General features: G+C 39.1%; 1 protein-coding gene across 2 annotated transcripts in view; it reads left to right on the top strand.

Annotated features, from left to right (window-relative positions):
• The first annotated feature begins 1,828 nt into the window (after window positions 1-1,828).
• rnf215 (ring finger protein 215) overlaps window positions 1,829-12,245 on the top strand; it is a 12,668-nt gene continuing 2,251 nt past the window's right edge. The window contains exons 1-9 of one of the 2 annotated variants that reach the window (XM_050050624.1): window positions 1,830-2,214; window positions 3,995-4,147; window positions 4,228-4,299; window positions 4,439-4,524; window positions 7,295-7,349; window positions 7,470-7,574; window positions 9,616-9,732; window positions 11,457-11,600; window positions 11,850-11,952. In XM_050050624.1, the coding sequence (XP_049906581.1) occupies window positions 1,981-2,214; window positions 3,995-4,147; window positions 4,228-4,299; window positions 4,439-4,524; window positions 7,295-7,349; window positions 7,470-7,574; window positions 9,616-9,732; window positions 11,457-11,600; window positions 11,850-11,952 (1,069 nt within the window). In that variant the 5' untranslated portion in view covers window positions 1,830-1,980. Of the gene's footprint in view, window positions 2,215-3,994; window positions 4,148-4,227; window positions 4,300-4,438; window positions 4,525-7,294; window positions 7,350-7,469; window positions 7,575-9,615; window positions 9,733-11,456; window positions 11,601-11,849; window positions 11,953-12,245 lie in introns of both variants that reach the window. The other variant, XM_050050625.1, reaches the window with a different exon arrangement.

Here is a 12,245-nt window from a genome sequence, read left to right as displayed (position 1 = left end):
TGAACACCAGCTGTTTGAAACGGCTTTGGCCGCTACAATGAACGAGTTAGACTTGGCTTTTTCTCTAAAAGAGGAACAGAAGTTTTTGCTGTTTTGCCGACCGGATACGGCAAGAGTCTAATCTACCAGTTAGCTCCGCTGGTAGCTAAGCTCTGGATACGTCACCCCGTGTATTGTTTTGATTGGTCGTAGTGTTATCCAATTGCATGCAGTGATATTTTCAAATGCATGCTTGGTGCCGCCCCTTGAGTTGGGCCATTTGCATTACTCATAGCCAGACCCTAAATCTTTCATTGTGCTCTTTCTACCACTAGATGGCACAGAAAGTGTCCACGAACAAGGACAACAGGTCTGAGTTAAGTAGAATGAAGTATGAGGTCAGTTTTTAAGGTATACTGTTTTATGAAAACAGACTGTTTTCATACCGTGGGCTTTTGTTTATCTGATGTAAAAATGTAACCAGATGGAGAATCCCACCTTTGTGTCATTTCTGTATTCTATTTCATTTTCATCACAAAAGTTACATTTATAAACACACTAATAAACATGCACAGCTCAAAACAAACCACAGTCACATATTTTGGCCTTGTAAAGTGATAATTGACTTCTGGGAAAAATCTAGTGAAAAAAATGTCCAATATCTTTGGCATTTCTTTAGATAAAAACCCACTAGTCCTGTTACTTGGAAAAATACCACAAGAGATTGATGAGAAAGATTCTCACTTGTTTTTAATAATGTGGGTAGCAGTGGCATACCTTCACATCCTCTAAACTATTATAAGCACAAAACAAATTCAAGGATATTTGACAAAGCAGGTCAGGATATGAGAGGATGTGGGACAGATACGCAGCAACAAAGCAAGTTTTTAGGTCAGGTAGTTTCTCAGTTTGAACTTTTTTACTTAGTGTTGTTTATTGCAGGACCCAGAGCACTGGAGAATGTGAGAGGGCACAAATCATCTATTTTAAATAATAAATAATAATCCCCTTAGCTTCACTGTCATCAAATGCAATGTTGAACACATATGTAGTCATTATGTTAAGAGACTGTAACTCAGTCACTCATAATTTAATTAATTAAGAGAGGAAAACTATTTAACTCAATTATGGCATTTGGTGAAATTAATTTAAAACATGCTACAAAATCAAGCACTGGGTTTATAGCACAGTTGACGAAATTGTGGACAAACTAGTGAGTGATTCATTGCCAAGTAAAGACAATAGACAATCTTTGGTGTGAATCCGAAAATCTCGCACATGCGCGTGACCACAGTAATTTTTTTTAATGATATTTATTTTATTCAGTCATCGAATTGTTCCCATCAGTTACTACCATACTTTTTAAAACTAATATTTTTTTCCCATTTCAGTAAAATTTCCTAAATTACTAAATTACGCAAGGGCTCAAAGGAACAAATAAAGGTTGTTTCGTTTTTTCAGAGCTCACTTACACATAACATCGGACAATGGCAGTAAAAATTAAGTTTTTTTTGTGTTAACAGACGTGAAACGCCGCTCTTGATGTTTTAAACAACGCTTTAGCGGTACTTATAGTGGGTCTGAAACGTGGCTTTAAAGCGAAAAAGGAAGTACGGGATTGTACTCCCTCAGTGTTACATTCGTTTTTGGTTTTATAAAGTCAACGATCAACAATTTAAATCTAAATTAACGAAATAACCACTTATTTCACGCAAAATTTGTTGTTTGTTATATATTTCGGTTAAATAACTATATTATTTCTAATTTATTAAATTATTGGACTTAATTTCTGTGCGTATCTGCCAAGATAATAATCCTCCCGCTTCTTCCGGTCGGAACCGGAAGCTGCCTTTCGTTGTTTACATTCTTTGAAGGGTCTGGTCTAGCTAACAGGCGAACAAAAACGCTAGCAGCATTTCCAAAATGACGGGTAACAGCTGATCGGCTTTATGTATTTATAATATTTATTATCTGTGTTGTCTCTGTGTTGTTGTCCGGGACATGGCCTCAGCTCGCTGCCACTGCTGGCTCTGGGTAACGGTGCCGCTCGTCCTGCTGCGGTGGCCGGGGCTGCTGGTCGCGGCGGAGCAGGTCGCTCTGGTGGAGGTCTTCCTCGAGCAGCGGCCCGGTGTCAGCGCTCTGCTCCAGGGGGAGGTGGTGGAGTCCGGCAAGGGAAGCAGGAGCTCGGAGCACCTGGAGGAGGAGCGAGAGGAGCTGGAGGGAGAGCTGGTCCTGGTGAGTCGGTAGGGATTGCATCTTGTTGTGGACCTTTAATAAAAGGGCAAATTTGGGTCAACACTGGGAGATGTGACTATTATGTTTGTTTGTTTGTAACAATAGATGAATCATGTAGTCTGTAAAAGGCAAAATGGCAGAAAAATATGAAACCAGAGCCCACTGTAATGGCCTTTATTTTTTTATATCAAATATAATAATATATCCAATTATAATTGTCAAAACTATTCAACAACGTGTTATAACCCCATGAAATTAAAATATACACATTCATGTCAAACATTTCAGAGAAAAACTGTACAAATGTCTCAGTAAATGTACATCTCTGCATGGGAAAATAATTATACACATTAAGAAAGTAAACAGGTATATGAGATATAATAGAATTAAAATAATATAGTGTGATTTTTCAGTGAAATATCTAATAATTTCACGGTGTATTTACCAGCTGACATCATTGTAAGCAGCAGGCATACTGCCATTTTCAAGTTTGAAATAGTTTTTGATTTAATGGAGTGAATCGAAGAGGTTTTGTTTGAAATTAAATTAATTTTAGTCCACCTGAAACCTCCTCACGCTCTTAAGTCTCTATTTTCTTTGATTTTTCTTCTCTTCAGAGATTATTTTTATTTGTTACTAATTTTTGTTGAATGCTTTGTTTCTGTTTATATATGTCAGGGATCGACCGATATGTTTTTTTCAGAGCCGATGCCGATACTGATTATTATGAAACAGAGATACCAATAGCCGATATTTACAACAGATATATGTCTGCCGAAAAAGTCATAGTCACACACAAACACAAATTCAGAGACTGTAATGGTCAGGACTAAACAGTAGCAGGCTATTATATCAGCAAAAACAGTAACTGAGGAAACGCTATCATGAGTAAGGAAACTCCAGAGGCAGGATAAAAACTCAGAATAAAGAACGAAGATCTTTAAATAAATAGGAAAATAAATAAATAAATAAATAAGTAACCAAGTTGAAGAATATGCCAGCTAAATAAAAACAGATTAATAAAAAATAAACAAATACACAATAATCATAAATACAAAATTTAAAAAAAATGAAGTGAAAAACAATTAAAAAAAAATAATAAAATAAAATAAAGGAGAACTCAATTAAAAGCCAGGCTAAAAAGGAAGGTCTTGAGTTTGCTTTTAAGAGCCTAGAGTGGTACGTGCAGGCAGTGAGAAGCACGCCAGGGGCAAAACAGCACAGCTAAGGAAAACAAAACTGTATATCGGCATATCCGTGGAAATAAATCACTGATACGATAACCCTTAAAATTCATAATATCGGCCAATTATCAAATGATATTTCTGTTGTACAGCCAAACCTGTAAAATTATAAAATCTGTGGAGTCTGTCTATACGTGTCTGTTGTTTGGTCTGTCTTGTCCAATCTCGTCTGTCTCGTCCATTTGTCTATCAGCCCGTGTTCCTTACTCTGATGGTCATGTCGCTGAGTAACACGATACATAAGCAGGTGCGGGGTGGGGGGCTTGGGCGACTAAATCTGTTCTTTTTTTGTTTTGTTTTGGATTTGTTTTACGTTTTTTGTTTGTCTGCTTACACCTTGTCTTGGTTTCGGAGTGGTGATGCCTGCCTGTAAATGCACCAATTGAATAAAGGGGGAAAATAAATAAATAAACAAAACCACTTTTAAAAAATGAAATGAAGGCCACATGTGGATGAGAAGCTTTAAATAAGCATGCCTCTTGCCTCTGAGCGAGGCAGTTTTCAGCACAAATGTTCAGCCTGTTTTCTGTCCCCAGGTTCAGAGCGAGGAGACACAGCTGAGCGGAGGAAAAGGCGACGATGACACCAAAGAGCAGGAGCCATGGATCGGGGTGGTGCCTGTGGAGATGGACGACAGCAAGGCCTCCACTGGAAACCAGGAGTCCTTCGCTGATGCGATGGTCAATAAAGTAAGAGGTTCAGTTTGCTCTGAATCTATGGTGAATTTTGTTCACGCTGACATATTTAACATGTATCCTCTTTGTTTAAGATGAAGCGAGCGCTGGTCCTCGGAGCGTCTGCGCTGATCATTTTGGCTCTCAACCAAAACACTGTCAGTGAGGTAAAGTGTGCATTATATTGATTTTGGCTGGAAACATTATTTGGGAAAACGCCAGAAACCTGGCTGTAAAAATGAAGCTTAAAAGACAATTTGTGCGGGTGATTTTATTAACCTACAATCCTGCCTCTTCCTGTTGCAGATGGATCTGTCTCAGGTGCTGTCCAAGCCCATCATAGTGATCCAGACGTCTGAAAATGTCACCAAGCTGATCGGCGCTCTGCTCAGGTACAGAACACGTTATTATTTATCACTGCTGACATGGAAACTGATATTTTCAAATGCACCTTTTCCTCATGTCACTGATAAAAAGCAACAACACACAGTTTCTGGTTTAATGAATCAGATAAGTCAGTGTCATGTGTCACGTGTTTCCTCAGTGAGAAGCTGTGGGCAGAGATCACACAGTGCTTTGACATGCAGACTAGTAATTCAGCTACAGTCAGTTTAAGGCAACATTAATGCTCCAGCTGTTCACTGAGCATGCATTTTTCCTGGGAACTATTTATTTTATTGCACATGTAATGTGTGTTTGGAAACATACACTTGAATGTGTAGTATTATGTAAATACTTGGTCTAATATTCCAATAATGGAGCATCAGGTAATCAGAGCAAAATGTAGCCCCAGATTGGCTGTTACTTACCAAATTAAATCATGACTAGTAAAGTTTAGTTTAATTTCCTAAATGCGTAAATGTTTGTTTTAAGGAAGGCTTATCTTGTTGGCTCGTTTCTCACTTGCAAAGATCAGGGGACGATGTCTGTCTTTTGCAGGCTAGAAGCTGAATTTGTATGTGTACTGTATAAACAGTGTATATAGTGGTGGTGTTTCCAGAACAAAGATGTTGTGTTGTCACCAGTATTGAACATTGTGTCAAATGATAAACAGCAGTAATTCTAAGCCAAAATCAGAGTAATCATAACTTCAGTCAGTGTGTCGTTAATCTAATAACTGTTTCCACTGCACAACTTAGTCTGATTTTTATATCTTTTTATACACTTTGAGGGAATTTCTTCAAATTTGGCACAAATGTCAACGTGAACTCAACAATGAACTGATTGGATTTTGGTGGTCAAAGGTCACAGTGACCTCACAACACATGTTTTTGGCCACAGCTTGAGAATTCATAAGCTAACTATGACAAAACTTCACACAAATGTCTAACAGGATAAAATGATCAAGTGATGACATTTTATCTCCAAAAGGTCAAAGGTCAGCTTTACTGTGACATCACAATGTTCTGCATAAACCCCTTTTCTGGCCATTATTCAGTGTCATATCTCAGGAAAACAATGGGAGACATTTGGTCAGATATCGAACTGGTGACACTAATCTTGGGTGTCGAAACTGTGCTGATTACACAGATCAGGGGGAGGCATCCTGCGGCTCTGGTTATCTGAAAATAATAACAGTAATGTTGGAGGCCTAAAGGGATTATTGCATTCTACAACTGTAAAAATGTGCAGCCTGTACATTGATTTAAAAAACATTTCATTAGCTAAAATGTGCATCATACGTCTACGATCTGGTGCTTTTCCTCTAGATTTTGCAGAACTTTATAAGCAGAGGCTGGAGTCTCTTTAGCGAGGCTAGCTATAGATTCCAAATCCAAAAAAGACAAAGTCTCGGAGGAGAATAGAGGATTTAATAGTGTGTGGATAGATTCATTTGCTTTCACCACCAATGCTGCAAAGTTAAAGTACTAGGTTGGTGGCACTGGGTTGGTTGAAGGTGGCAGTGCTGTTTGGGCTGAAAAAGCCATGCGTAAGTAAGGTGTGCTAGGAAAGGTAATGTCAGAACTGCTTCTACCTGGAGCTTGCATAAACGGAGCCTGGGTTTGTTGAAGGTGGTGGTGCTGTTTGGGCTGAGAAAGCCATGTGTAAGTAAGGTAAAGGAGGTTGTTGGGTTGGTGTGGGGAGCAATAAGACCTGGCATTAGGGGAGTGTCTCTGGGACGCCAGAGATCACTGTCTAGCCTCCTGGAGGTGTCGTGGGACCAACTAGATGAAACACCAGTGAAAGGAGGTTCCCACCTGATGACCCCAAAGACATGTTAGTTATCACTGCTCACTGGTCTGTATAGTTAAGCCTTGCCATAACAGCTTATCATAGGGTTAGGAGGTTATTCACTGAGTGCTGATCCTTTCTCTAGAGCACAAACTTCTTGTGTTTATTTGAATAATTATAACTGCCCACTGCAGAGGAGCCTACTTGTAGTAAAGCACATAAATTAATGCTTATTAAGACTGTTGATTTAGACTTAATAGGCCGTCACCTTTATTCAAATATGTTTTGCAGCTCCAGACAGATTTTTGTTTCTTTTTTTGGCCAATAATGCTCTTTTAATCGTAAAAGTTGCCAACCCCTGATACAGATCTTCTGTGCTGTCGGGTTTTTGATGTGTGTGAAGCATCCGTGTTTTTGTAACGTCTTTGCAGCAACATCCATATTTAAAGAATGGTCTACTGTCATGGCCACAACTTTGTGTTCTGTCCTGTTCCTCTGATACTCCACCCCAAGCTCATTGGTTTTGCTGATACTGAGCTTTGAGTGATTGTAATAAGATGTTTCCTGTCGTCGAACACTAGCTTTCATCCAAGATCAAGATCAAGATCAAGATTAACTTTAGTGGGCAATCTGTCTTTAGCTCTACACCCATACTGCAACCATAAAAATACAACATACAACATAGTGCATAGACAAATCCACATTATAGACCAAACGTAGCAATACCTGAAAGTAAAAGACACAAAAAGATATATAAATAAATAACACGACACGTTAAAAACAAATCTGTTCGATCTGAAACGAGGTACTCTAACCTCCTACCAGAGGGCAGCAGCTCTATGACACATTCATGGATTATCAAAGAAAGAAAACATGTAAGCTCATGTCAATGCTACCATAATCTGTTTATTCACAGTGGCCATGTTAGTGTGTGTAAATGTAATGACTGTGGATCTTTATTTGCACTAAATGACAGTCCTCTCTCTTCAGGGGTCTTCAGGCGACGGCAAAAATCACATACAAGACGATCCTGCAGGACAACCTGGTGAGCTCCTCAGTCTATCAGCTGACAGTGTGTTTCTCAGTTGTTAGCACCCTCCAGTGGTGAGTGAACAGGTGACAGGCTGAGCTGACAGTGAGCGCATGCTGCTGTGTGTTCGGGCAGGGAGCCACGCTCACGCTGTGGTCCAGCTGCGGTCGATCGAGAGGAGGTCGCTATGGAGAGTGGCAGGGGGTCATCTGCACGGGAGAGACCAACTCTCAGGTTCAGGTGGGGGAGCTCAACCAACACCACTTCTAGTTGTCCATTTATTTAATGCACAACAATTATAAAGAAGCAGTCACTGGCAATGACAAGTTTGACAAGTCTCAGACACAAAAACAAGGAATAAAATATGACATTAACTAACGTAAATTAGGTAGTAATTGCAAATGAATGAAACAGGATGTAAACAGGAATGAAGAAAATGTATATGCATAATGATAGATAGACACACAGTGATGTAAACTGTCGTAAAACAGGAAAAAATGTATATAGAAATTAAAGTGACGGAAGTTGAGGAGGAGCTTGAGACAAGGCAGCAAGCCTCAACGCCATCTTACTCCACCATCAGCCTTGTTAACATATTTCCTTAAAGGTACTTCTAGGACTTCAAGGTCCAGTGTGTAGGAGTTCGGGGGATATATTGGCAGAAATGGAATATAATAAGTTTGTTTTCTTTAGTGTAAAATCATCCATCCATCTATTTTCAACTGCTTATCTGGGGCAGTGTCATGGGGCATCAGGCTGAGCAAAGCACTCCAGACGTCCCTCTCCCCAGCAACTCTTTCCAGCTCCTCCTGGGGGACCCCAAGGTGTTCGAGGCCAGATGAGATATGTAATCCCTCCAGTGTGTTCTGGGTCTGCCCGGGGCCTCCTACCAGTGAGAGGTGTCCGGAACACATCTAACAGTAGGCGCCCAGGCAGCATCCTGATCAGATGTCTGAACCACCTCAACTGACACCTTTCGAAGTGAAGGAGCAGCGGCTCTACTCCGAACTTCCTCCAGATGTCTGAGATCCTTACCCTATCTCTAAAGCTGAGCCCAGACACCCTACAGAGGAAACTCATTTCAGCCACTTGTATCCACGATCTCATTCTTCCTCCTTCTTCCTTAACCTCATGACCATAGGTGAGGGTTGGGACTTAGATGGACCAGTAAATTAAAAGCTTCGCCTTCCAGCTCAGCTCCGTCTACACCACGACGGTCAGGCACAGCGCTGGCATCACCGCAGAAGCCGCACCAAACTGCAGATCCATCTCACGCATCATTCTACCTTCACTCGTGAACAAGACCCCGAGATACTTGAACTCCCTCGCTTGGGGCAGTAACTCACTCCCAATCCAGAGAGGGCAATACACCTTTTTCCACCAGAGAACCATTTTTGTGTTTTGTTACCTTAGGATGAGCCGTTTATATCTATATAGGGAGAAGGTCCTTGTCAATGGAGATCGCTGTGTTTCTACAGTAGCCCAGAAAGGACAAACCAAACACTGGCTCTAGATTGGGTCATTCACATTTTTTCATCAAACAGCGTAGTTAGAAACCCCTCTGAGACAAGTAGCATCGGAAAAGCACTTGATTTTTTTAACGTGAAACTGCTTTATTCAGCGTTTTTACTGGTTTACATCACCTGGTCTGTTTCTTTTGGAGAGGAAACGACATCTGTGGATAATTCAGCTCCCAGTAAAAAAAACCCTGAACGGTAACTCTTACCTGGAGAAGTTTCAGCTGGCTGCAATGTGCAGTCCCCACCACTAGATGTCACTAAACCCCCCTAAATCGTACACCCTGGACCTTTAAGGACCTTCATAAAGGTCTGTTTATAGGTCTAAAAGTTATGTAGAGTCTTTTGAGGCTCCAGAGAGACCTGTGTGAAATCTAATGAACTCCACCAAGAGTCAGCGTTGGTTTGGTCTGTCTGGACTTTTTCTCAAAATAATCCTTTAGCTATAACCTTTCAAAACATTCACTATTATTATTCTAATTCTACTTGCAGTGTTTATTTTGATTAATGTAGCAATAAATAAGCTTTGAGAATCCTATTACAAAAACCAAGATATAAATCACATTATAAAAATACAATTTCCAGTGCAGATGTAGTTTCTGGTTCATAATCAGCAGCTCATTTGCATTTTCTCGCCCTCTCTATTTCTCAGAAACATATTCAGAGTCATGTTGTGCCACAGGCTGATAAACAGAGTGTTATTTAAATGAACTTTAAAGGAGCCAGATGATAAATTAATGTTGCTCTTCTCTGTGTATCTGCAGAAGTACCTGCAGCAGCTGTGGGACACTGTTCTCCTGGTGGCTCTGATCCTCAGCACCGGCGTCATCGTTCAGGCTCGCTGGCAGTACCAGGACCACCAGCTGAACGATGACTTGGAGGTAAACTCTGTCCGTACTGCTGATATTATCACAGGTCACACTGTGGTTTTCCAAGCAGTTTTACACTTGACAAATTTATCTTAAGATATTCTGTGCTTCAGATTTTTGTCCTGTTGGCCAATACATAGGACGATAAACAATAGTGGAAAGTAACAAAGTACATTTACTCGAGCACTGAACATCAGTACAGTTTTGACCACTTCTTTTTGGTTTGATTTACAGACCTTTAAAAACATTTTGATTAAAATATCACTCTAACAAAAGACTGGTATATTACTTTAAAAAAAATAATAATAATAATTCAATTATATAAATTATTATTATAACAAACACAAATTTAATTTTAGGTAGCCTACTTAAATAATAGAATTAGTTGCTTTTTTCGTCCACTAGAAATATTTTGCTGCACAGAAAAGAAAAAAAAAAGTAAAACAAAAAAAAAGGCTGAATTGAGATCAATAGACTGAAAAACAGATGTTGACAAAGTTTTCCTTTGGGGACATTATTTGCAGTTGAAAAGAGGTAATAAATTGCAGTATATTGTAATATATTTTATCGCAATACTCAGCATATCACAACAAGTTTAAAATCGCCATATTTGTTGCACATTTTAATTTATGTTAACATTATTTATATGTTATGAAACATTTTCTACAACTTTTATCATGGAAATCTGGAACACACATACTCCATGAAATGAATATATATTTAATAAACCTGAATTTAATAAAAATATATAAAACAGTTCTGAGGTAAATATTGTACTTTGAGTAACCTTGCAGATTCAGATTGGGTAAAAAATAAAAACATAAAACAACTAACATATTGTATTGTATAGTATTAGTGTATGTTAAGATAAGTCTGTGCTCCTTGGGGGAAATTTAAAAGCCACCCTGCAGTATATAAATTATTTGAAATGAGCCCCACCTTCACTAGCTGCAACTAATTATTATCCAATAATATAATATACATTATTCTGAAATTAACCATTTTGTTTGAGTACTGTTACTTCTGGGACTTTAAGTGTGCTGTGATGGTAAAACTTCTGCACTTTTACTCAAGTAAAATTTTGAATGCATGGCTTTTACACTTCTACAGAGTATTCTTACAATGTGGTGTTGTTGCCTGAGTTAACTTATAGCTGTTTTATCATAAATATGTTTTATTGGCCAAAATAATTATATTTTGCTGTTCTTGTTTTGGTAAACTTATATTTAATACCTACATTTGTGCACACAAATTATTATACATTATATAAATACACTGTAAAAAACTAATACACTATACACAAAAATATGAAATAAAAATACACTATAAATACACTATTTTCCTTAATGCAAAATTTTATTTACTCGAGGCACAGTGCAACAGTGCTACATATACAGTTACCTGAAGTGTTAGCTTGCAGATATTTTCTGTTAACACACTTGTCTTCTCATAGATTAACATATTTGAACTATGCATATCATGAGTTTGTTGTGATCTAAAGAGTGATTAAAGAAGCTCAGACACAGACATAAATGTTTATTTTACACCATAAGTCAAGGTTTCCATATATACTTAAAAGTGTTCACGCTTTGTGATACACTGTTGTTTCAGTGTTCAAACAGCAGTTAAGTTGTACAATGTGGACACACAGTGTCTTGTGTCCTTGTACAAAGGATGTGTTTTGTCCTTGTTTAGGTAACATGTGGTGTGATGTCCTGCTGTGTTGTCTTCTTCAGCTCTTTCCTAAACAGGATGTCCTGAAGAGAATGTCGTCCTTGAAGACCAAAACATATCGTCAGCCCAAACCGTGGTGTGACCCGTCCCAGTCAGGGGAAACAGACAACTGTGCCGTCTGTCTGGAGCCATTCAACAACAACCAGGTCAGCCAGCACTCCTACGTACATACACTGATACAGACTTAGCTGCGTTGTCTCTGTGGCTGAATTCATCCAGGCAAGTGGAGAAGTGGGTTTATAATGTGAAAAATACTCTTCATACACCTTTGTATTCTGCCACTGGTTTGGCTTTTAGGGTTATAAAAATGTTGAGCCATACAGGCTATGTGCAGGTCATGTGATTCTGCAGTGAGATGATATAAACTGTTGGTGTGTCATGTGTTGTGGTCTCAGTGTTTGCGGGTACTGCCGTGTCTCCATGAGTACCACAGAGATTGTGTGGACCCCTGGCTGCTGCTGCATCACACCTGTCCGCTGTGCAAACGCAGCATCCTCGGTGAGTTCAGTTACACAACACCATCTGTAGATGCTTGTCTGATGTAGGTTTTTAAAGAGTAAATGAACACCAGACTGACAGGCAATCAGTTTCAACAGAAATACACTCTTTTTCACCTGTAACCACACCCACTGGTGATGTCACAGTGTCCAGAAGTACATCTGTACATCACTGCAACAAGGCAAAACATGAAACATACTATACTATGACTTTTTTTCATGGTTTTCAACGACATACTATACTATGACTTTTTTTCATGGTTTTCAACGACATACTATACTATGACTTTTTTT

This window comes from Epinephelus moara, chromosome 8 (genome assembly GCF_006386435.1).
Source record: "Epinephelus moara isolate mb chromosome 8, YSFRI_EMoa_1.0, whole genome shotgun sequence".
Classification (NCBI taxonomy): Eukaryota; Metazoa; Chordata; class Actinopteri; order Perciformes; family Serranidae; genus Epinephelus; species Epinephelus moara.
Note: the sequence above shows the minus strand (reverse complement) of the source record. Positions and strands in the feature narration are given on the sequence as shown.